A 25,814-nucleotide genomic window follows, 5' to 3' on the forward strand; every position below is an offset into this window, starting at 1 on the left:
GAGGAAAGTGTTTGGGAGGGAAGATAAGGAGCTCAGTCTTGGACATGTTGAGATTTAGGTGGCAGGCAGACATCCAGAAGGAGATGTTCTGAAGGCAGGAGGAGATAACAGCGTAGAGGAAGGGAGAGAGAACAGGGGAGAGGAGTTGTAGATTTGGGTTTCATCTGCATAGAGATGATAGTTGAAGCCGTGGGAGAGAATGAGTTCACCAAGGGAGTGAGTATTAATGGAGAATAGAAGGGGACCAAGAACCGAACCTTGAGGAACCCCTACAGTACTGGGGATGGGAGAGGGAGGAGGAGCTCACGAAGAAGACTGAGAATGTACGGCCAGAGAGTTAAGAGGAGAACCTGGAGAGGACGGAGTCCATGAAGCCAAGCTGGGATAAAGTGTTGCCGAGAAGGGAATGGTCCATAGTGTCAAAGGCAGCTGAGAGGTCGAGGAGGATTAGGACAGAGTAGGAGCCATTAGATTTGGCAAGAAGGAGGACATGGTGACCTTTGAGTGGGCTGTTTCGGTGGAGTGGAGGTAACGGAAGCCAGATTGGATGACGTCCAGGAGAGAGTTGGAGTTGAGGAATTCGAGGCTGCGACTGTAGACGACTCGCTCTAGGACTTTGGAAATGAAGGGTAGATGGGAGATAGGGCGATAAGTGGATGGGCAGTTGGGTCAAGAGAGGGTTTTTTTAGGATGAGGGAGACATGAGCATGTTCGAGGGCAGAGGGGAAGAAGCCATTGGAGAGTGGCAGTTGAAGATGGACTTTAAGGAGGGGAGGAGGGAAGGGGTGAGAGTTTTTATGAGATGAGAGGGAATGGGGTCCGAAGCACAGGCGGATGGTGCGGCACTTGAGAGGAGGGAGAAGATTACTACTACTATTCTGAGCCCCATGCGGATCAGAGACTGTCCAACCTGATTTGCTTGTATCCACCCCAGGGTTTAGGACAGTACATAACACATTGTAAGCACTGAAAAAATAACACAATCATTAATCTCCTACTCATATGATCACAACTAGCTCTAACGTTGTCGCTGAAAAGGATGGAGCAGGTCTAATGGACAAAGTGGTGGGTGGCTCAGACTTGGGAATGGAAACAGAAAAAGAGGATGAGGAAGGAAAACCTGAGGGGGAAGTTGTAAGTCCGTCCTCACTAAGGAAATCTTTGGCCATACAATTTCATTTTCTGTTACAGAATCACAAACAAGGGTCCAAAGCCTCTTACTTCTTCTTAAAGAAAGGCACCCTCTTGGCTACGTCCTTGATGGCCTGCTTCACCTGCTGGTTTCGTAGGGTGTAGATAAAGGGGCTCAGCATTGGGGCCACGGAGGTGTTTAGCACTGCCACCCTCTTGTTGAAGTCTAAACCTTCCTTGGGGGATGGCTTGATGTACATGAATATGCAGCTGCCGTAGGAGAGGGAGATGACAATCATGTGGGAGGAGCAGGTGGAAAAGGCTTTTTTTCTTTGCTGGGTGGAGGGCAGTCTCAGGATGGTGCGAGTGATGGCCGTGTAAGACACAGCGACTAGTGCCAGAGTGACCAAGAGTGTCCCCAAAGCTAATATAAAATTCATCTGCTCTAATAATTGCGTGTCGGTGCACGAGATTTCCAGCAAGGGCGCAGTGTCACAGGTGAAATGGTTGATGAAGTTCGAGTCACAGAATTCCAGCTGGAGACCCAGGATGAGGCCCGGAAAGATGATCAGGAAGCCGACCAGCCAAGAACAGAAGACCAGCAGGGTGCAGACTCTCCGGCTCATGATGGTCAAGTAGTGTAGCGGCCGGCAGATGGCGACATAGCGGTCGTAGGACATGGCAGCAAGGAGGAAGAACTCCGTCACCCCCAGGAAGATGAAGAAGAACACCTGAATGAAACAAGCGTTATAGGAAATGGTCCTGTCTCCGGTCGAAATACCCACCAGCAGTTTGGGAATGGTGACCGACGTAAACGAAATTTCTAGGAAGGAGAAATTCTGGAGGAAGAAGTACATTGGGGTGTGGAGGTGGGAGTCCAGTAGGCTGAGAGTGAGGATGGTCAGGTTTCCAGTGATGCTCAACAGGTAACTGAGTAGCAGGAATAAGAAGAGGACAATCTTCCAGTCAGGATTGTCTGTCAGGCCTAGGAGGATGAACTCGGTCACTGAGGTCTGATTTCTCATTGCGGACTCTGGATTTCCTCCGGGGTCACAACTGAGGATGAGAGAGGAAGGAGAATTAAAGTTGGTCAGGGAATCTTTCTGTTTCTTGTTATATTTTACTCTCCCAAGTGCTTAACACAGCACTTTGCAAACAGTAAACGCTCAATAAATACGATTTAATGAGGAGAGAGGCTGAATAGGGAAACTCGAAGAAAACGGTTGGAATGTTTCTCCTTCACTTATTGGACCGAATCATAATCATCATCCTGGTTGTCATCCGCATTTATTGGGCACCTCTTCGGTACACAACACTCTCATAGGCTCTTAGGGAAGCAAACTTAATCAATCAGTGGTATTTATTGAGTGCTTACTGCATACAGAGTACAACAATAGACTACAGACCCAGCCTGCGGGGAGTTTACAATCGAATGGGAGAGATTAGCAGAAAAATTAGCTATCGATTAATTCACCCGGATTTTTGAACCCAGAGATGGGGAGGTCATCAGTCTTGTCAGCCATCTCCAGACAGAGCTGGGGCTAGAACCCCAGGTATCCCAGAGCTGAGAACCAACAAATGGACCCCCTAGCAGGGCTCCAGGCCAGGACCTGCCTGATGAAAAAGAGAGAGTTGCCAGGAGCAACAGATCACCAGAGACAAAGGCCAATCCCAACCCCTCAGAGATCGATCTAGCCAGCCGAAATACTAATCCAACCGATTCCTTTCTAATCGTCGCTACTTCCTTCCCTGCCCAAATCAGAAAGGCCAGATATGGGATAGGAAAAAACAGCAGCGATCAGATTTCGGGAGGACCGAGATATTTAAGGAGGAGCGTATACTTACTTTTCTGACACTCTCGTTAGGTTTGGTCAGAGTTTTAACCCTGAATAATCTGTTTGTTCACTTGAGAAACAGAATCGACCCTCTCCATGTTCTCAGAAAGAATTTCATACCATTTAGTGAGCACAAATCTCTCCCCATTTTCGTGGGATACTGCCAGGCAGGATGGAACCTCTCTTATCCTCCTGCTCCTGCTGCTGCTGCTTCCATCGGTTTGTGGGAGGGAGAGGAGTCGGGGACTTGGGAGACACCTTTCCTGCCAGCCAACCAGTGGGGATGGAGAAAACTCTGTTCTAGACAGGGGGGAAGAAAGAAAGGATAGCTGAGACAGGAGAAAGCAAGCTGCTTTCTAAAAGTCACAGAAAGCGGCATGGCTCAGTGCAAAGAGCATGGGCTTGTATCCTCCCCAGCGCTTAGAACAGTGCTTTGCACATAATAAGTGCTTAACAAATGCCATTATTATTATTATTATTATTATTATTATTATTATTAGACAGGAGACGTGACCTTATTCCTCTTTCCCACAGCCCATATATTACGAGGACAAAATTCAGCCCTTTTGATGAGTTCTTCTCAATGCAGATGGGGAGGGCTCTTTAGATAACAAAGGAGACGTTCCCTGGAGATGCTTATTGCAAAGCAGTAATGAACGTGGCTCTCAATCCCCCCTGAGCAAAGAATTTTAATTTGGGTGGGAAAGAGGCAGTGCCAGGAAAACCCCCGAAGGAGGAGTAATGGGGATCTTGAAGGATTCTTTCCTGGACCTGGGGCTGGCTTCGCCAATCCACTCATCCCCCAGTGGTCCCTGGTCTCTGGGCTACCCGTGGGGGAAAAGTGGCCATTGTACCCCTAGCCGTACTGGGGCGTTGCTGTAGCAGCCGCTGCTGTTTCTCTTTTGTTTTTCTTCTCCTGCCGTTCTCAAGAAAGTGGAAAATATCCCTCCGGCCATTAGTCCCACTTCATTCATTCAATCATATTTTTTCGATCATATTTATTGAATATAGAACACTCTACTAGGCGCTTGGGAGTATACAATATAGCAATAAACAGACATGTTCCCTGCCCACAGCGAGCTTACGGTCTAGAAGGGGAGAAGGACATTAATATAAATAAATAAAATTGCAGATATGTACACAAATGCTGATGGGGTGGCAATGAATAAAGGAAGCATGTCAGGGCGATGCAGCAGGGAGTGGGAGAAGGGGAAGTGAGGGCTTAGTCAGGGAAGGCCACCGTGTGACGTACTCAGCGATACCTGACCACATCAGGAAAGCTCAGGTGTGTCTGCTGATGACGAGATCTTGGACATCTGTAATTTATTGAACAGCATATCTGTAATTTATTTATTTATATTAATGTCTGTCACTCCTTCTAGACTGTAAGGTCGTTGTTCTCGGGGAATGTGCCTGTTGTATCGTTATATTGTACTCTCCCAAGCGCTTAGGACACGCTCTGCACACAGTGAATGCTTAATAAATATGGTTGACTGGAGACGTTCTGCTCCGTGACTATAAGGGGCAAACTGCTCTCCCTACCAGTCCTCTGACAATGCGGGCTGCGGGGCAATAGGGACGAAGGTCCGAGGTGGGGTGAGGGGTGAGAGACTGTGAAGGCTCAGTGCATTGCAATCACCACCGTTGCACACAGATGCTGCTTAACGGTCCGTGATCTATATCAGGAACTGTCTCCTATGCTAGATTATTATTATCAATAATAATAATTATTATTGTTATTGTACTTGTTGAGCGCTCACTATGTGCCTGGCACTGTACTAATCCCTGAGGTGGATAAGAGCAAATTGGGTTGGACACAGTCCCTGTCCCACGTGGGGCTCACAGTCTCAATCCCCATTTTCCAGATGAGCAAACTGAGGCCCAGAGAAGTGAAGTGACTTCCCCAAGGTCACACAGCAAACATGTGGTGGAGCTGGGATTAAAACCCATGACCTTCTGACTCCCAAGTCCGTGCCCCATTCCCTAAGCCATGCTTCTTCTCAAGAAAGAGAGGTCGTTGAGGGCAGCCACTTCATCATTTTCATACTCATCCCCCCAGCCCCCGCCATGTATGTCAATACCTTTATATTCAGTGCCTTCCCACTACCTGAAATTTATTTTGCAGTCTGTCTCTCCCGTTAGATTATAAGCTATTTGAGGACATAGATCATCTTCTTCAGCATGGTATAGTTTATAAAACACTGGCCTGGGGGTGAGAAGGTCATGGGTTCCAATCACGATTCTATCACTTGTCTGCTGTATGGCTTAGGAAAACTCAATTCACTTCTCTGTGCTTCAGTTACCTCACCTGTAAAATGGGGATTAAGGCTGGGAACCCCATGCAGGACAGAGACTGTGACCGACCCCGTTTGATTGTTTCCACCCCAGGGTTGAGTAGAGTGCCTAGCACATAGTAAGCGCTTAACAAATACGACAATTATCATTATTATTATTACTAACTCTACCATTCTCTTCCAGGCACTTAGTACTGTACTTTAAACATAGTAAATATTCAACAAATACTATTGATTGTTTGAATACTAGTTCTTGAACAGTCTCCCGACTGCTTAGAAGTGGTCAATAAATAAGAATAATTGTTAGACTGTGAGCTCCTTAAGGGCAAAGATCACATCTACTAATTCTACTGTACTCTTCCAAAAACTAATTCAGAGCCCTGCATACAGTAAGTACTCAATCAATTCTACTGGTTGACATACTCAATCAATAGGTTGATTTATGGATCTATTACTCTGATTCTAGGGGATCAAGGGAGGTTTCTTGCTTCACTGTCACACTCAGGTGTGAGAGCGGGGCTGAGATCACTGCTCTCACTTCAGAGTGTGGAAATGCAAGTACTGGGGTCAAACGTGCTACAGTCATTTGGTAGGTACTAGTACTTGGTAGGTGCTTAATCAATCAATACTATTGACTGGAAAATCTGGACCTGGCGGCCAGGAGGAAGAAATCGGTCTCCTCCAGCAGGATAAAGAAGAACAGCTGTGTTACACAGGTGTTGAAAGAAATTGTCCTGTCCCCAGTGATGTTTGCAGCTAGGAATCGAGGAATGCAGACGGACATGAAGGAGATCTCCAGTAAGGTGAAAATGTGCAGGAAGAAGTACATGGGAGGGCAGAAACAGGAGTCAAGAAGAGAGAGGGTGAATATGGTCAGGTTTCTGGTGAAGTTCAGCACATAGGTAAAGAGGAGAAAGGGGGACGATCAGAATACATTACTGAGTGTCATGATCTGTTCCAAAAGAATGAACGATGGCTTCTCATGACTACCTCCCAGCTTCTACTACAGCTCAAATCGAAATTCAAAAAATTCTGCTTCTACCAAGAAAACAACCCAAGAACTTTGCTTTGGGAGAGAGGCAGTGATATCTATGAAGGTAATGAAAATGTTTCATAAGCCCTCTTTTCAGGACAGATGTCTACTGAAATATAATACTTCCCCCTGCTCCTCTGGAAGATGGACCAACCAACCAATCAATCAACTTATTGAGCACTTACAATGTGTAGAGCATTGTGCTTGGAAAGAGAGAGTTAGTAGAATGAGCAGATATGATCCCTGCCCTTAAGGAGCTTAGTGTGGGAGAGCAAACACTGTCATCAATTAGACAAGAGGAAGAAAGAAACAGGATTTGTACAAGAGTTACAAACACTTAACTGAGAGTGCATGAGATATGGACAGAGAAGAAGCATAGCGTAATTGATAGAACATGGGCCTGGGAATCAGAAGGTCATGGGTTCTAATCCCGACTCTGCCGCTTATCTTCTGTGTGACCTTGGGCAAGTCACTTCACTTCTCCGTGCCTCAATTATCTCATCTATAAAACGGGGAGTGAGACTGTGAGCACCACGTGAGAAAGGGACTGTGTCCAACCCAATTTGTTTGTATCTGCCCCAGCGCTTAATTCAGTGCCTGGCACATAGTAAGTGCTTAATAAATGCCATCATAATAATAACCATTATTATAATTATATTTATTACTGATGGTGAGTATGCAATTGCTCAGGTGGGACAGAATTGTTGAAATGGCGTTTGGGAGGATATAAAATGGAGATATCAACGATCAATCAAGAAAGACTTCCTGGAGGTGATGTGATTTCAGAAGGGTTTTATGATGGGGAGAGTAGTGGTATGCCAGATGTGGAATGGGAGAGTTCCAGGATGAAGGAAGGGTGTTGGTGGCAGGAGAGATGAGGACAAGGGTGAAGGGTGTAGAATGACCTGGATAAAAGCTGAAAATATCACACTCGTTTTCCTACAAGGAACAGGGATATACAGATGGTTAAACACAGGGTTCTGAACTGTGGTTTCTCAGTACATCTGTGCTGTATTCTCTCAGGAGAGTCTTATCCAGACAAAGGAATCCCCCGGGACCTGAAGCTCCACAGTCTGAGTTTACAACAGAAACTACGAATTAGAATTGGTGGAAGCTCTTGTTCTCTGGGTAGCTGTGGGGCTGGCTCGAGGATAGTTCTAGTCTCCAGGCTCCGAGGAACCTCGTCCCCATCCCTCCCTCACAAAGGCTTATGTTCCAAGCTTACTAATCATTCCCCTAGTGCCTCATTAGTCACTTCTCAAAGTTTACGTCTTAGGAGAGGGCTCTATTTGCCTATCTCTGACACAACAGTGGAATCACGAACTCTTCCTGAGTGATTTTGATCACTCCAGGGGGTTTGCCTTCGAGAAGCAGCAAGGCCTAGATCAAAGAGCACAAGCTTCAGCGTCAGAGGACCTGGCTTTTAATCTTTCATCTGCTGGGTGACCTTGAACAAATCATTTAACTTCTTTGTGCCTTAGTCCCTCATCTGCCTGTTCTTCCCCCTATTTAGACTGTGAACCCCTTACCATGATTACCTTGAATCTTCCCCTGCACTTAGCACAGTACTTGGCACATAGTAATGCCTTAACCATAATAATGATAATGGTATTCGTTAAGCACTTACTATGTGGCAGGCACAGTACTTAGTGCTGGAGTGGCTACAAGCAAATCGAGTTGGACACAGTCCCTGTCCCACTTGGGGCTCACAGTCTCAATCCCCATTTTACAAATGAGGTAACTCGGGCCCAGAGAGGTGAAGTGACTTGCCCAAGGCCACACAGCAAACAAGTGGTGGATTGAGGATTAGAATCCAGGTACTTCTGACTCCCAGGGCCGTGTTCTATCCACTATGCCATGCTGCTTCTTGAAACCAAATACCTAATAATCAAATACCAAATAACAACTACAGCTATTGTTATTATTATTCTTATTGTTCTTATGAATAATATTTCACTATTAGAGAGTTGTGAAGAATCTGGTGCTGGGTCACTCAGAGCTCTTTTACATCCAATCTCCACACAGGGTAGCAGCAATTCGCAATTAGTCAATCAGCGGAATGTACTGAACACTTACTGTGTACAGACCTGTTGTGAGCACCTGGGAAACTGCAATAGAGATAGAAAACATGATCCCCACCCTCAAATGGATTACAGTCTTTCAAAGTATTGGCTGAGTGTTCATTGTGTTTGGAGCACTCTACTGAATGCTTGGGAGTAATGGAAAATAATAGAATAGAAAAAAACATAATCCTTGCCCAAGAGGAGTTTACAGTCTAGCAGGGGAGATAGGCACCAAAGAAGGAACGAAGAAACTGTTCTTATAGTAGAGTAGGTAATATGGTATGTACTAAAGTGTAATGAGAAGAGGTGAGTGCAAAAATGCTGAAAAGAGACTATGGATGATGTGACCTAGGAAAAAGAAAATGAATTGAGTTAGACATCCTGGAATGTAAATAATAATGATAGTAGCATTTGTAAAGCGCTTACTATGCACAAGGTACTGTACCAAACAAAGGGGTGTATATAAGCAAATCGGGTTCGACACAGTCCCTTGTCCCATGTGGGGCTCACTGTGTTAATCCCCATTTTACAAATGGAGTAACAGGCACAGGGAAGTTAAGTGACTTGTCCAAGGGTAAACAGCAGACAATGGGGGTGGATACAAGCAAATCAGTTTGGAAACAGTCCCTGTCCCACTTGGGGCTCACAGCCTCAATCCCCATTTTACAGATGAGTTAACAGAGGCACAGAAAAGTGAAATGACTTGCCCAAGGTCACAGAGCAGACTAATGTCAGAGCCAGGATTAGAACCCATGACTCTCTGACTCTCAGGGCCGTGCTCTATGCCCTACACCAAGCTGCTTCTACCAGCTGGTTGTCCAGTGCTGTTTCCTAATCCCAGTGCTCCCTGAGGCTCTCCATGAAAGCTCAGCCCGTTCCTAGAACCTCTGGGTTCATAAAAAACATATTTCCCCCCCCAAAGGCCAGATGCGATTCCTGGTCTCTTAATCAATCAATCAACCAATCAGTCACTCTCTTACTCAATTAATGGTATTTATTGAGCACCTGAGTGCAAAGTCATCAATAAATTGATATCAGAGTAATTTTTGAAAGCCTATTGAGTGCACGGTCATCCATCAGACAATTAAATGGCATTTATTGAGCACCTGCTGAGTGCAAAACAATCCATTAATCAATCAAAGGGACTCTATTGACTGCCTACTGTGTCCTAGGCAATGAAGTAAGTGCTTGGGAGAGCACAACTGAAGAACCCTACGAGGTTCCTATCATTGAGAGGTTTCTGGTCAAATGAGGGAGACAGTTAGAGATGATTTCCAATGAGTAGGAGCCGGAGAAAGAAAAGGTATCAGACTGGGAGCCAAATGTATAGGACAGATTGGGCAGTATGTCTGCCCAAATTAGATTAAATCATTACAATTACAGTATGAGACACATATAATAATAATGCTAATGATAATAATAATAATAATAATGATAATAATAATAATAATGGCATTTGTTAAACGCTTACTATGTGCCAAGCACTGTTCTAATCGCTGGGTTAGAAACAAGGTTATCAGGTTGTCCCACGTGGGGCGCGCAGTCCTAATCCCCATTTTCCAGATGAGGTAACTGAGGCCCAGAGAAATTAAGTGACTGGCCTAAACTCAGAAAGTAGACAAGTGGCAGAGCAGGGATTAGAACTCACGTCCTCTGAAACCCAAGCCCAGGCTCCTTCCACTAAGCCACATATGAATAAATGCTGAGGATAGATGTGAGAGGGGACAGCGAGATGATGGGAATGAGTTAGGGAGTGAGAGAGGAGAGTGAGAAACTGAGAGTAAAAGGTGGTGAGCCTTTGACTTCCCTTCCCTGTTATGACCAATGATGTCACTCCTCCAGCTGGCGGGCCTCGTTTAGCTTGGCAGAAGGACTTTAGAAGCAGGGAGACCTGGCCAGGGGAGGAACATTCAGGAAGGCGGGTGCGCGGCTGCAAAGAGGGACAGGTAACAGTCAGGTCCTGCATGTCGGGTGGCAGATGAGGCGTTAGGCTAATATGCAGGCTCTGCGTCTCTGTGGTCGAGCCTCTGCCTCTCCTGTAGCTATTCCTTTCGAATTTCGTCACTGAGGAGCCTTCACCTCCTGGAGGAAAATCCAATCCGGTGCACTCAGTACGTAGGTGACGGGCATGTAGAGGAGAATCACCGTCTGCAAGTCCGGGTCATCCATGAGCCCCAGAAGGGTGAACTCAGTCACTTGCGTGTGATTCCTCCTGGCCGACCTGTGACTCCTGTTGAATAACACCAGAGGAAAGTCAATCCAGCTCACTGGACGGGGACAGAGGCCTGTGTCGTCTCTTGGACCAGATTAGGTGGGCGGGACAGCTCCGGATTGCCGAGAGTTCTCCACACTGGGCCAAGTGCCCGAGACCTCGGGCATGGCAGGTTCAGGACTCAGTCCTAGAGATGACTTCATGGATTTGTGGCGAACACTTCCCCACGGGAAAACGGACGCCTGATGGTCCCAGCCGCGATCCCTGGGTTCAGCACGGACAATCTGCCTGACGGTGGAGTAGAGATAATATTTACAGAGAACCCTGGGTGTATAATTAATGTGTTTTTGTCAATTCCTTACAAAGTGCCAAGCACTGTACTATGCGATGGTGTGGATGTAGGATACTTAGGTCCCACTTGGGACTCACAATCTAAGTGGGAGGGAGACCAAAAATTGAATCTCCATTTTGAAGATGAGGGAACTGAGGCACAGACAATGTAAACGACTGGCCCAAGATCGCACAGCAGGTAGGTATCGAGGCAGGGAGAACTCGTGTCCTCTGACTCTCAGGCCATGTTTTCTGAACCAAGCAAAACTACCTCTGAAGATTTGAAGAGTTGGATAAAGGGTGGAGGTGGAGTGCTCAGAGACTGAGCAGTCATCAAGGAGCCTCCTTGGATCAAAGGAAATAGAGCACGAGCATGATTTTAATCCCAGCTCAGCCACATGTCTGCTGTGTGGCTTTGGGCAAGTCACTTAATTTCTCAGAGCGTCAGTTACCATGTCAGTAAATTGGGGATTAAAACTATAAGACCTATGTGGAACTGGCACTGTGCCCAACAGGATTGATTGCCTTGTATCTCCCCCAGCGCTCAGTACAGTGCTTGGAACATAGTACACGATTAACAAATACAATTATAGCTATTATTATTATCATTAATGATAATAATTTGTATTATTGGGACTCTGCTCACGACAGTAAGGATGATAGAGTGAAATGGGGATACAGTTCTGGGGTGTGTGTGTGTGTGTGTGTGTGTGTGTGTGTGTGTGTGTGTGTGTGTGTGTGTTTGTATTTGTCTCTCCCAAAGGTCTCTCTGGTTGAAGCCCTCTTTCCCCCTACTCCCTCTCCCTTCTGCGTCACGTACACTCTTCGCTCTTTACCTTTTAAGCACTTGTTATTCACCCAACCTTCATCCCTACAGCAATTACAAATATACCCGCAATTTATGTATGGATTTTTATTCATGTCTACCTCCACCTTTATACTGCTTGATTCTCGTGGTCAGGTAACGTGTCTACCAACTCTTTTGTCCTCTCCGAAATGTTTTGCAAAGGGCTTTCAGCACATTAAGCCCTCAAAAAACACCCTTGATTAATTATTGTCGGATATTACCAGTTATGAAGTGAGAGCTCTAGGACAAGGTCACAGGTTCCTAGAGTCCAGTGGTCGAGGGAAAGTGGATGCAGTCGTCCACAGACTGAGGTTTTGAAATTCACAACGGGATAGGAACAGACCAAGGTAACCCTTGAGAGGTCCTCTCTTCCTAGCACTCTGCCCTAATTCAGGGGGTTGGCCAGGCCCGAGCGAGGCGCGGCAAGGCGATATCACCATGCCTGAGTGAGTTTCTACACCTGTTCCCTTTTGCTCCAGGCTTACAAGCACCTATCCATGATCCTGCTCGCTTCCTATCCCTCCCATCACCATTGGACAAGTAACTCCATTTGTGCCCAACGAAGCCAATATTTCGGCGTTCTCTGGTAAAGGGGAGAGAAGGAAGGCATCAGGACTTTTCTCAGCTCATAACTGGGGAGCCAGCGTTGACACTTTGGGCAGTAGGTGGGCTTGTAGACCTAAGGGAAGACTTAGAGTTGGGGTTTTATACTCTGGATCCGGATGAGCACAAGGGGACCAATTGTGAGAACAATGAAAAATCTCTCCAGGAGTGAATCTGGAGACACTAATGAATGGATGATTCTTCGATAGCTCTGTCTAAGAAAGTTTAATCCCCGGATTGGGGACGTGGCCAGAGGGTCGGAGGATGGGGCCCAACCTCAGCCATTGCAAGCTGTCAATCCCCAGCCCAGGTGACCAAGAGGAGAGCAAGAGAGATGGAGTAATGGGGATCTGCCTTCTACCAATGGTGTTTAAGCCTAGGGGTGGTTGAAGTCTTGGGCTTTTTTGAGGATGGAACTTACTTTCAATTAAACCACCAATCGGATTTCCTGAGTTTCCACTGGGGACCCAGCAATGAACTGAGAGCTTGGGGGAAGACAACAGAATCAGTAGCTGGGAAGCATCGTGGCCTAGTGGAAAGGAACTGGGAAGCATCGTGGTCTAATGGAAAGGAACACGGACCCGGGCGTCAGAGAGCCTGTGTACTAATCTTAACTCGGCCACTTGCCTACTGCATGACCTTGGGCAAGTCTGTTAACTTCTCTGTGCCTCAGTTCTCCTGTACTCCCTCCTACTTAGACTGTGACCCCCGGGTGAGTCAGGGAGTCTGTCCAACCTAAGTAACATTTAATCTACTCACAATCTTGGAATAGTTTCACACATAGCAAAGCGCTTGACAAATATCATAAAAATGTGGATTCATTCATTCAGTTAATCGTATTTATTGACATCTTATTGTGTGCAGAGCACTGTACTAAGCGCTGGGAAAGTACAATTCGGCAACAGATAGAGACAATCTCTACCCAACAACGGGCTCACAGCCTAGAAGGGGGAGACAAACAACAAACTAAAACAAGTAGACAGGCATCAATAGCATTAAAATACATAAATAGAACTATAGATATATACACATCATTAATAAAATGAATAGAATAACAAATATGTACAGAAATAAGTAAGTGCTGTGGGGTGGGGAAGGGGCTAGAGCAGAAGGAGGGACTAGGGGAGATGGGGAGGGGAAGAAGAGCAGAGGAAAGGGGGGCTTAGTCTGGGAAGTCCTCCTGGAGGAGGTGAACTGTCAGTAGGGATTTGAAGGGGGGGAAGAGAGCTAGCTTGGCGGATGAGAGGAGAGAGGGCAATCCAGTACAGAGGTTTGAATCCTTGACCCTCCTACTTAGATTGAGTTCACCATCTGGGGCAGGGACGGTGTCCATCCCGATTATCTTGCATCTACCTCAATGCTTAGTACAGTGCTTGTCACATAGTAGGCAAGTACCATAAATAGAGACATGATACCTGCCTTCAAAGAGCTTACCGCCCTTAGGAGGATTTCCTGCTTTGGACCTCGGGGTTCTGCCTCTCTTCCTGTCCTGGTGGAACTCATCACTGACACTATCTTCCCTCGGAGAGGTGGGAGAACGATATTCGCCTTTCCTGGAGTCCCTATCAGCGCCCAACGAGGAGAAGTGCCTTCAATAAGGCTTCGAAGGTGGTTGGGGGGCCGGAGTGGGGTCGGGGGTAATCGACTGTCCGATATGAAGTGGGAGGGCATTCCAAGCCAGCGGTTGGACGTGAGCAAGATTTCGGTGGCGATTGACCTCCACCTCGTTGCCAGATCCGCCATGTTAGAACCCCAAATACAAAGGCGTTAGGGAAACACAGGACGCTAGGGTCAATCCATAAGTGCGATGTGGTGGGGATTGGAGTTATCCTGCGGGCTGCGCTCCAGGACAGGACTGGGGGCAAGCCAGGGCGCCTAGGGCCAGGGTGTGTGTGTTTGTGAAGGGGGCTGCGATTCTGGACTGCTGGAGCCGGTCCGACGGTAGAGCCTGGACCTGAGACGGGGGTTGGAGGTTGTGGGGGAGCCGCGTTCGGGCACTGAGCCCCCTACAGACGGGGGTGAGGCTCCAAAGCAGCAGTAGCTCAGACTCTCTGGGTGTGCAGCACGGGAGAAGGGAGAGCAGGATGGGAGGGGTGGTGAGAGGTCCACGGTGGTGGCAGCACTGTGAACCTCCTTTCCCCAGCGCTGCAGGTCCCCACACCCCATGCCACAAGCGGGCGACGACGAGGCTCGGATACCCCTCCCCACACAGTGGGACGCCTCTCCCCTTGTGAGTGATTGGAGCGTTAAAAAAGACCACGGCAGCCCTCAGACGATCCTTTCCGCCACAGAGGCTTAGCCGAGGGACCTTCATGTCGAAGACTGAGCTCCTTGTCTTCCCTCCCAAACCTTGTCCTCTCCCTGACTTTCCCATCTCTGTTGACGGCACTACCATCCTTCCCGTCTCACAACCCGCAACCTTGGTGTCATCCTCGACTCCGCTCTCTCATTCACCCTCACATCCAAGCCGTCACCAAAACCCTGCCCGGTCTCAGCTCCGCAACATTGCCAAGATCCGCCCTTTCCTCTCCATCCAAACCACTACCCTGCTAATTCAGGCTCTCATCCTATCCCGTCTGGACTACTGCACTAGCCTTCTCTCTGATCTCCCATCCTCGTGTCTCTCTCCACTTCAACCCATACTTCATGCTGCTGCCCGGATTATCTTTGTCCAGAAACGCTCTGGACATATTACTCCCCTCCTCAAAAACCTCCAATGGCTACCGATCAATCTGCGCATCAGGCAGAAACTCCTCACCCTGGGCTTCAAGGCTCTCCATCACCTCGCCCCCCTCCTACCTCACCTCCCTTCTCTCCTTCTACTGCCCAGCCCGCACCCCTCCGCTCCTCCACCACTAATCTCCTCACTGTACCTCGCTCTCGCCTGTCCCGCCATCGACCCCCGGCCCACGTCATCCCCCGGGCCTGGAATACCCTCCCCTCTGCCCCTCCGCCAAGCTAGCTCTCTTCCTCCCTTCAAGGCCCTGCTGAGAGCTCACCTCCTCGAGGAGGCCTTCCCAGACTGAGCCTCTTCTTTCCTCTCCCCCTCGTCCCCCTCTCCATCCCCCGCGTCTTACCTCCTTCCCTTCCCCACAGCACCTGTATATATGTATATATGGTTTGTACATATTTATTACTCTATTTATTTATTTATTTATTTATTTTACTTGTACATTTCTATCCTACTTATTTTATTTTGTTGGTATGTTTGGTTCTGTTCTCTGTCTCCCCCTTTTAGACTGTGAGCCCACGTTGGGTAGGGACTGTCTCTATGTGATGCCAATTTGTACTTCCCGAGCGCTTACTATAGTGCTCTTTTCTTGTGGAAGCACTCCGGGGCTAACCTCTCTGACACGGAGCCAGAGCCTGAGGAAGGCGACAAAATGAGTTCCCCACGGGGACACAGATTGACTCTCGGTCCAGGGTCTAGTTGATATCCCTGCGGCACACCGGGAGCTTCCTTTCCTGCAGGAGTCCACTTAAGCATGGGCTGACCCGGCAGTTTAATTAATCGATCGATCAATACATCAATGAATCAATACAGTCAGTTCCATCAAGCGCCTTACCTGTAGGACATCCCGAAACTTGCTGACCGCATTCCCTTACCCAGGCGCCTCAGGTTAGCTGGGATCAGTCTCTCCACTTGGTAACATTTCCTGGAACAACAACAGGATGGAACAGACGCCAGGTACTAACCGACTTCCCCCTACCTGTCATTCGGTGCTGTTTCCCTGATCCCAGTGCTCCCTGCGGCTTTCCCCAAAATCTCAGCCCCCCTTCTAGGTCTTCTGGTCTTATATCAGTATGCCCTTCCCCTAACCCTCACCCCGCCTAATATGAACTGGGATTCCAGGCCTATAAATTAATCAATCAACTAGTCAATCCATCACTCCTTTAATCCATCTCTGGTATTTACTGAGCACCTACTGAGTGCAAACCAATTCATCAGTTGATCTCACGGTATCTTTTAGAGTCTGAGTCTATTGAGTGCAAACCAATCCATCAATCAATGAAATGGCATTTGTTGATCACTTACAGAGTGCTGACAGCATATACTGGGGGCAGCCTCAATATTAAGCAATCCATCCATCAATGAAATGAAATCTATTGACTGCCCCCCTAGTGCATCTTTGGCACTATAATACTACTTTCCAGTAGTTTCCAATCAAATGGAGGAGAAAGAAGGAGATTATTTCTAAAGAGTGGGAGCCAGAGTAAAAACAAGGATTAGCCAGGGAGCGGAACAAATAGGACAGATTGGAATATCTGCCCAAATCAGATGAAATCAGTGAAATACTGTATAACCGAGACAATGCATATATGCCGAGGATACATGTGAGAGGGGGTGTGAGAGGGAGGGAGTGGTCTTCGAAGTGGGAGTGTGGGAGTGGGAGAAAAGAAAGAGAGGGTGGCAGTTAGAGACGGGACTGGGAGAATGGGAATAAAAGGTGGTGAGCATTTGGCTTCCCCTCCCTGTAATGACCAATGAGGTCGCTCCTCATTCATTCATTCATTAATTCAATCTTATTTATTGACCGTTTACCAAGTGCTTGGGGGAAGTATAATACAGCAATAAAGAAAGACAATCCCCACCCACAACGAGCTCACAGTATAGAGGGTTGGAGACATACATCAATACAAGTAAACAGACATCAATATAAATACATAAAATTACAGATAAATACATAATAGCTGTGGGGCCGGGCGAGGGGAAGAACAAAGGGAGCGATTCAGGGCTAAACGGCGTCTTCCTAAGAGGCCTCACTTAGCTCGGATAAGATGGAGATTGGCAAAAAAAACCACATTGACCCTGGGGATTTCTATTGGCTTCGGCACAGACCCGCTGAACAAACCTCGGAACTTCTCTCACGTGGATTAAAAAGGCTTGATGTCCCCCTGAGTGAATGAGGACAAAGGGCAGAGATAGCAGTGGACCTGGTAAGGGGAGGGATTTCCATGAGGGTGGTTGCAGGGGCACACAGAGGGATGGAGAACAGTCAGATCCTGTTTGTTAGACAGCAGATGAAGCATTAGGCTAATGTACAGGTACCGAGTCTCTGTGGTCGACCCTCTGCGTCTCCTCCAGATTTTCCTGTGGGATCTCGTTGCTGAAGAATCTTCACCCCTTGGAGGAAGATTTAACTCGGTGCACCAGGTCCCTGATGGCCTGCTTGACCTGTTGGTTCCGTAGGGTGTAGATGAAGGGGTTCATCACAGGGACCACGGAAGTGTAGAGCACGGCCACCCCCTTGTTTAAGTCCACCCTGTCCTTGGCAGACGGTTTGATGTACATAAAGATGCAGCTCCCGTATGTGATGGAGACCACGACCATGTGGGAGGAGCAGGTGGAAAAGGCCTTTTTCCTCTGCTGAGCGGAAGGAAGTCTCAGGATGGCGCGGGTGATGGCCACTAACACCAAGGTGACCAGTTGTGTCCCCATGGACAAGATGAAAGCCATCAGCTCCAGGAACCCGGTGTCCGAGCAGGAGAGCAGGAGCAGAGGGGAGATGTCACAGAAGAAATGGTCAATGGCTTTCGGGCCACAGAAGTCCAGTTGGAGGCCAAGGATAAGAGGAGGAAAGATGAACAGGAACCCAGTTAGCCAGGAGCAGAGGACAAGTAGGGTGCAGACTCTCTGGCTCATGACGGTCGTGTAGTGCAGCGGCCGGCAGATGGCGACATAGCGGTCGTAGGACATGGCAGCCAAGACGAAGAACTCGGTCACAACCAATAGAATGACGAAAAATAGCTGAGTTACACAGCAGTTGTAGGAAATCGTCCTATCCCCGGTGACAAATGCAGCCAGGAATCTGGGAATGCAGGCGGAGGTGACGCAGATCTCCAGGAAGGAGAAGCAGCGCAGGAAGAAGTACATGGGGGTGTGGAGGCAGGAGTCCAGCAGGGTGAGGATGACGATGGTCAGGTTGCCGGTGACACTCAGTATGTAGGAGGCAGACATGTAGAGAAAAATCACCACTTGCAAGTCCGGGTCGTCCGTGAGCCCTAGGAGGATGAATTCAGTCACTTGCGTGTGATTCCTCATGGCCGACCTGTGACTCCTTTTGGATAACACCAGATGACTGTCAATCGAGCTCACTGGAGGGGGGACACAGGGCTGTGACTCCTCTCCCTCTAGATGAGCTGGGAAGGAACAGCTCCAGCTGTGGTAGACGGCGGGCTTTGCAGTCTCACAACCCAGTCCTTGAGATGACTTCATGGGTTGCTGACAGACACCTCCCCACGTGACAACGGAAGCGTGTTGTCCCAACTGTGACCCGAAAACCTGCGTGATGGTTGGAGTAGAGATTACTTTTAATTCATTCAATCGTATTTATTGAGCGCTTACTGTGTGCAGAGCACTGTGCTAAGGGCTCTTAGTACAAGTTGGCAACATACAAGGCACCCATTTGGGCGGGTACGGCTCTAGTAGCTCGGGAAGTACACCACAACGATTCCCTGTCCACAAGGAGCTTCCATTTTTATGGGGTGGCCATAGAACCAATAGCATAGTAACCAATAGCATGGTCAAAATGAGAATTTGAATAGCATGTATACCTGATTGTTGAGAATGGGTGCAGATTGCCTCCTGGAGCATAAGCCCATGAATGCCTTTTGTACATGAGATGGTGGAGGGAAATTGATCTTTACCCAAGCCCATGAATGTCAAAGTTTCACCTGATTACCTGCCCCCAACCCATCAACTGTCAACGCCTGGATAACTGAGATTGTCAGGAACCTTGAAGGAGGAAGAGTATTTGGGATCATGAGCATAAGACCCAGTGAATGTTAAGGTGCTCATGGCCCAGTCATTCCCTTGAGATGCTGCTAGAAAAGGGAGAACGCACTCAGGTGTCAAGTACGGGATGTCTGTCCTAGGTTAGTAATAAACACGGTAATCAGATCTCACTCTAGGTTCACAATCTAAATAGGAGAGAGACCAATAATTGAATCCCCATTTTGTAGATGAAGGAACTGAAGCATTGAGAAAGTAAGTGACTGGTCAAAGGTCACCTAGCAGGTAAGTGGTGGGGCATGGATGAGAACAAAGGTCCTCTGACATCCAGGACGTGCCTTTTCCATTAGACAACACTGCTTCTGGGAATTAGAGGATCTGGATATATGTTGCAGTTGAGGTACTCAGATACTAACCAGCCATCAGAGAGCGTCCCTGGATCAAGGGAAACCTGCTTGGAACAATAAAGTTGACAAGGAGCAGATTAGGATTGAGATCTGGTGTGTGTGTGTGTGTGTGTGTGTGTGTCTGTGTGTGTGTGTCTGTGTGTGGGTGTGTCTGTGTCTGGGTGTGGGTGTGTGTTTGTATTTGTCTCTCGCAGAGGTCTTTCCGGGTGAAACCCTCTTTTCCTTTAGTAAAAATTATGGTATTCATTAAGCACTTACTTTGTGCCGAGCACTGTAATAAGTGGTGCGCTGGGGTAGATACAAGGTAATCAGGTTGTCCCAGGTGGGGATCACAGTGTTAATCCCCATTTTCACAGATGACATCTGATTTTCAAGCACATATTCTTGCCACTAGGCTATGCTGCTTCTCTATTACCTCTCCCTTGTGTACCACTTATACACTTGAATGTTTATCTTTTAAGTACTTGCTATTCACCCCCCTTCAATACTACAGCACTTACATATATATTCATAATTCATTTCCGGATTTATACTTATGTCTCTCACTTCCTCTATAGTGGAAGGTTATTGTGAACAGGGAATGGGTCAACCAACTCGTTTGTCCTCTCCCAAGCTCTTCATGAAGTGCTCTGCACACAATAAGCTCTCAGTAAACATTATTGACTGATTAATTTATTGACTGATATTTACCAGTTCTGAACTGGGCGCTCCATGACAGGATCACAGGCTCTGGGAACTCGGGACTGGAGGGAAGGTGGATGCAGTCGTCCATGGATTGAGGCTGTAAAATCCACAATGGAAATAGAATGGACCAAAGTGATCCTGAAAGGTCCTCGCTTCTCTAGCACTCTGTCCTGATTCCCATGCCCATCTTGCAGTTGGCAGGGAAGAAACCCTGAGATAATGTCATGCCTGTGTGGAATTTCCCACCTATTTCCCTGTTCCGGGGTTTCACGCACCTCTCCAAACGATGCTCGCTTTTGCCTTCCCATCACCACTGGACACGCGACCCCATCAGATCACCATGAGGCCAAAGTGGGTGGGAAGGAAGGCATCAGGAGTTTTCCCTGCTCATTGCAGGAGAGTCAGTCTGGAACCTTTGAGGTGGACATGGGCTCCTTTACCTAATGCAGGAGCGAGAGTGTCGGGTTTATTCTCTTTGGTTCCTGGCAGACACTGTGGGACCAATCGTGAGAACAATGAATGTCTCCCCAGGGGTTAGTCGGGAGACACTAATGAATGGTAGATGCTTTGGTGGCTCTGGCTGTGAACATTTAATACTCGGATTTAAGACCGATACAGAGGGTGTGTTTGGGGTGGAGGAAGGGGTGACGCCAACCTGCAATCATTCCAAACCATTAATTCCCAGTCCAGGTGAACAAGTCCATCAATCAGTCAATCATTTTATTGAGTGCTTACTGTGTGCACAGCACTGTATTGAGCTCTTGGGAGAGACCGGTATAACAATTTAACAGACACCTTCCCTACCCACAACGAATTTACAAGTCTAGAGAGGGAGACAGGCATCAATATCAATAGGTTAAATTCTAGATGTGTACTTACATTCTGTGGGGCTGTGAGGGCGGCTGAATATAGAGAATAAATCAAGGCAACACAGAACGAAGAGGGAGATGAGTAAAGGAGTGAAGACCAAGAGAAGAATAAGCAAGATAGAGCCGGGAGGATCTTCCTTCTACAAATGGTTGCTGGGCCCAGAGGTAGTTGATATGTAAGGCTATTTGGGAATGAAACCTACTCTCAATTACTCCATCAATCATATTTCATGAGCTTCCACTCGGGGGCCCAGTACTGTACTGAGAGCTTGGTAGATGAAAATGAAAACATGAGCTGGGAAGTAGCATGGCCTAGTGGAAAGGTTCCCGGGCCTGGGAGTCAGACAACCTGGTTAGGAACCTTGGCTCTGCCAAGTGCCTACCGCGTGACCATGGGCAAGTCACTTAACTTCTCTGTGGCACAGTTCTCCCGTATTCCCTGTTGCTTTGACTGAGTGCCACGCGAGACAGGAATTGGTTCCATAGTAACTAATTGTATCTGCTACAGCACTAAGAACAGTGTTTAACACATAGTAAGCGCTAAACAAATACCAAAAAACGTGGATTGAATCCCACATTCTCCTACTTAGATTATGTTCTCCAGGTGGGACAGGGACTACGCCCATCCTGATTACCATGTATCTGCTCCAACGGATAGTACAGTCTTTGGTGAATAATAGGCAAGTACCGTAAGAAATAGACATGATTCCTGCCTTCAAAGAGCTTTAGCATCTTTCGGGGGAATATTCTGCTTTAATCCCCAGGGTCCTGCCTCGCCTCCTGCCTCAATGGAACTCATCACTAGCACTAGGACTGTCCTCCCTTAAAAGGTAGGAGAAAGTCATTTTTCTTTCCAGGAGCCCCTATCACCGCATTGACCCATTGTCCTGTCCCTTCATCCCACTGCTAGGCTTTTCATTCCACAAGGTCATCCTCACTCAAGAGCTCACCCGAGTGTGTCTACGTAACTATGAGGAGAGAGAGGAGGGAGCTAGATAATGACAACCGTGATTGATAAATCGTTTCTCCTAGGTCTATTGGGCTCTCTGAAGCACTCGGTACGTTGTTCTACACACGGTAGGCATTCAGTAAATACCATTGATTGACAGACTGGTAGGCGGTGGCTCCTTCTTCCTTCGACTTGTCGCCTTCCTCAGGCTCTAGCTTAGTGGTAGAAAGGTCAGCCCCAGCGTGCTTCCACAATGGAGTCCCACGTGCGGAGCCTATGTTGCCGTGAGGCGCCTCCAAGCTGCCGTGGCCCTTTTTTCCCTCTCCAAACCGTGGCCTGGGTCGAGCTCCGCCCTATGGGGAGGGAGATCCGAGCCGCGTTGTCGCCCCTGCAGTCTGAGTTGTAGGTGGGGGGTGCCGAGTGCAAAGAAATCCATCTCTCAATACGGAAGTATTCATTGAGGGCTCACTGAGTTTTAGGCAACCCATCAATCAATCAAATGGATGTAATGACTACCTACTGAGTCCTAGGCACTATACTAAAAGCTTGAAAACCACAGCTGATGAAGGTCACATGGTTCCTGCCTTACAGTAGTTTCCATTTGAATGGAGGAGGTAGAGATGATTTCCAGAGGTGGAGCCAGAGTCAAAAAGGGATCAGCTAGGGAGCAGAAGAAATAGAACAGATGGGACTGTCTTCCCAAATCAGGTTGAATCAGTGGAATTACTGTATAACAGACACATCTGCAAATACTCTGAAGATTGACGTGAGCATGGGAGTGAGAGGTTAAGGCTGAGTTGGGGATTGGGAGGTTGGGACTAAGAGAGGGTAGTGAGAGGGTGGGACTGAGAGAGGGGTGTGAGAGGATGGGAGTAAAGAGTGGTGAACCTATGACCATCAGGACCAGTGACTTCAATCCTCCAGCTGCAGGGCCTCACTAAGGTAGATTCGGAACGAGATTTGCAAAAAACACCGTGAACTTAGGGATTTCTTTTGGCTTCGGCACGGACCCGCTTAACAAACCTCGGAATGTCTCTCTCATGCAGAATGAAAAGGCTTGACTCCCCCTTGAATGGATGAGGATAAACGGCTCAGGTAGCAGGGGGACCTTGCCAGGGGTGGGATTTCCAGAAGGGCGGGTGCAGGGGATGAGTAACCAGTGCAGATGAAGTATTAGGTTAATGTCCAGGCGCCGAGTCTCTGCGGTCGAGCCTTTGCATCTCCTGCACGTTTTCCTGGTGGATTTCATCGCCAAGGAGCCCTCACCTCCTGGAGGAAAATAGAGTACGGTGCACCAAGTCCCTGATGGCCTGCTTGACCTGCTTGTTCCGCAGGGTGTAAATGAAAGGGTTTAACATGGGGGCCACGGAAGTGTTCAGCACGGCCACCCCTTTGGTCAGGTCCACCCTGTCCTTGGTGGACGGTTTGATGTACATAAAGATACAGCTGCCGTATTCAATGGAGACCACGACCATGTGGGAGGAGCAGATGGAAAAGGCCTTTTTCCTCTGCTGAGCGGAGGGCAGTCTCAGGATGGCGCGGGCTATGGTAGTGTAGGACATGGCCATTAATGCCAAGGTGAACAGGAGTGTCCCCACTGCCAAGACGAAAGACATCAACTCCAGGAACCCGGTGTCCGAGCAGGAGAGCATGAGTAGAGGAGAGATGTCACAGAAGAAATGGTCAATGTCTACCGAGCCACAGAAGTCTAATTTGAGGCCAAGGATAACAGGGGGAAAGACGAACAGGAACCCGGTTAGCCAGGAGCAGAGGACCAGCACGGTGCAGACACTCTGGCTCATGACGGTTGGGTAGTGCAGCGGCCGGCAGATGGCGACATAGCGGTCGTAGGACATAGCGGCCAGGAGAAAGAACTCCGTCACCCCCAGGAAGATGAAGAAGAACAGTTGAGTGAAGCAGTTAGAAAAGGAAATGGTTCTGTCTCCGGAAGCGATGGCGGCCAGGAATCTGGGAATGCAGGAGGAGGTGAAGCAGATCTCCAGGAAGGAGAAGCTGCGCAGGAAGTAGTACATGGGGGTGTGGAGGCGGGAGTCCAGCAGGGTGAGGGTGAAGATGGTCATGTTCCCCGGTGATGCTCAGCGCATAGGTGACAAACAGAAAGAAGAAAATCACCGCCTGCCACTTAGGGGCCCCCGTCAGCCCCAGGAGGATAAACTCAGTCACTCTGGTCTGGTTTCCCATCAGGTCGTCTGCCTGATCTGAGAAGGAGAAAGGAGAGAAATCAGTATGAAGAGTGAAAAGCTGGGAGCAGCGTAGGGATTAGGAAGGAGAAGGAGAGGAGGAATGGGTTGGGGATCCTGGGAGAGAGGAGGGGAGGGAAGATCTTAACAAATACCACAATTATTATTATTGTTGTTATTATTATTAATTATTAGGTCATGTGTACAGAGAGAGAGAGAGAGAGAGAGGTGTCCTGAAGTGCCTCTCTTTACCGACCTAGAGTGAGAGGTGTTTACCGTTGTACCAAGTACAGCTTCAGCTCTAAAACTTAAGAATCCTAAGAGATGGACCCGAATACCCAAGGTGACAGAGGTCCTACTTCCAGGGGAGGTGATAATATGATTGTGAGATATGTAAAGTGCTTACTATGTGCCAAGCACTGTACTAAGCATTGCCGTGGATAGAGGATAATCCGGTCGGACCCAGCCCCTGCCCTCCCTGGGGCTCCCAGACTACAAATGGGAGGGAGAAGAGGCATCCAATCCCTATTTTGCAGATGAGGAAACTTAGGCACAGAGAAGCAAAGTATTCTGACCAAGATTACACAGCAGAGAAATGTCAGAACTGGGATTTGAACTCAGGTCTCCTTACTCTCAAGCCCAGGTTCTTTCCCTAGGTCATGCTGTTTCTCTTCAGCGTTCACAGCTCAGGCTCTTGGCACATTCCCCTCTGGCTCAGGTCCCCTATAACCTTGAGGCTGCAGCCACAACCACCTTCTCGGTTCCAGGAGCTCTCAGGGATTCGGGGCTCTTTCAAGCCCGGGGCAGGGATTCCAGAAAGAAGGGATCATTGCTGAAGATCAGTATTTGGTCCCGTGGTGCACCCACCCTGAGGTCACCCAATGTGAGTAAATAAATGTCTTCTCAGTAGGAGGTGACCAGCATCAAGAGTGAGTCTTCCACTGGCCTTAAGGCAGTCCATCAGTTCTCTCCCCTCCTACCCATAATAATTAACAATAATAATTGTGGTAATAATAATTATGGTTTTTGTTATCCTGGGAGAGAGGAGGGGATTACCTTGCTTGATTACAAGGTAATCAGGTTGTCCCACGTGGGGCTCACGTGATAGTTTTTAGGCACTTACTATATGCCGGGCACGGTGCTAACTGCTGTAACTATCCCCTCTGTTTTCCCTCTACACGCCAGCTCACGTGCTTCACTGCAATCAAGCCTGCCTTCTCACTGGGCATGCTTTCATCTCTTGCGCTGCTGACCTCTTTCCTGGAACTCCCTTCCTCTTCTACGCTGATGACACCCAGATCTACATCTCTGCCCCTGCTCACTCCCCCTCCCTCCAGGCTCGCATCTCCTCCTGACTTCAGGACATCTCCATCTGGATGTCTGCCCGCCACCTAAAACTCAACATGTCCAAGACTGAACTCCTTGTCTTCCCTCCCAAACCCTGCCCTCTCCCTGACTTTCCCATCTCTGTTGACGGCACTACCATCCTTCCCGTCTCACAAGCCCGCAACCTTGGTGTCATCCTCGACTCCGCTCTCTCATTCACCCCTCACATCCAAGCCGTCACCAAAACCTGCCGGTCTCAGCTCCGCAACATTGCCAAGATCCGCCCTTTCCTCTCCA

General features: G+C 48.2%; 2 protein-coding genes and 1 pseudogene across 2 annotated transcripts; all 3 read right to left on the bottom strand.

Moving 5' to 3' along the window:
- Positions 1–1,217: 1,217 nt before the first annotated feature.
- LOC119940223 (olfactory receptor 6C76-like) lies at positions 1,218–2,156 on the bottom strand. Its single transcript, XM_038760360.1, has one exon. It carries the CDS (start codon positions 2,154–2,156, stop codon positions 1,218–1,220), a length of 939 nt encoding a protein of 312 aa, XP_038616288.1.
- A 3,574-nt stretch (positions 2,157–5,730) lies between these two features.
- LOC119940071 (olfactory receptor 6C74-like) lies at positions 5,731–18,412 on the bottom strand. The gene is made up of 6 exons (XM_038760117.1): positions 17,472–18,412; positions 15,915–16,004; positions 10,436–10,586; positions 7,598–7,673; positions 5,911–6,016; positions 5,731–5,797 (listed from the first exon to the last, which is right to left on the bottom strand). Exons 1-6 carry the CDS (start codon positions 18,389–18,391, stop codon positions 5,731–5,733), a joined length of 1,410 nt encoding a protein of 469 aa, XP_038616045.1. The 5' UTR covers positions 18,392–18,412.
- A 4,840-nt stretch (positions 18,413–23,252) lies between these two features.
- LOC119940236 lies at positions 23,253–24,192 on the bottom strand (annotated as a pseudogene).
- Positions 24,193–25,814: the final 1,622 nt, after the last annotated feature.

This window comes from Tachyglossus aculeatus, chromosome 18 (assembly GCF_015852505.1).
Source record: "Tachyglossus aculeatus isolate mTacAcu1 chromosome 18, mTacAcu1.pri, whole genome shotgun sequence".
Classification (NCBI taxonomy): Eukaryota; Metazoa; Chordata; class Mammalia; order Monotremata; family Tachyglossidae; genus Tachyglossus; species Tachyglossus aculeatus.

Bases quoted from the DNA above. Each gene is read 5' to 3' on its own strand.
- LOC119940071 (XM_038760117.1), bottom strand. From the start codon at position 18,391: ATGAGGAATCACACGCAAGTGACTGAATTCATCCTCCTAGGGCTCACG. The intron at 10,587-15,914 runs GTAAGGCGCTTG...GTTATTCAACAG, and splicing joins AGTTTCGGGATGTCCTACAG to GAGTCACAGGTCGGCCAGGA. The intron at 5,798-5,910 runs GTCCAGATTTTC...CACACTCTGAAG, and splicing joins TTCTTCCTCCTGGCCGCCAG to TGAGAGCAGTGATCTCAGCC.
- LOC119940223 (XM_038760360.1), bottom strand. From the start codon at position 2,156: ATGAGAAATCAGACCTCAGTGACCGAGTTCATCCTCCTAGGCCTGACA.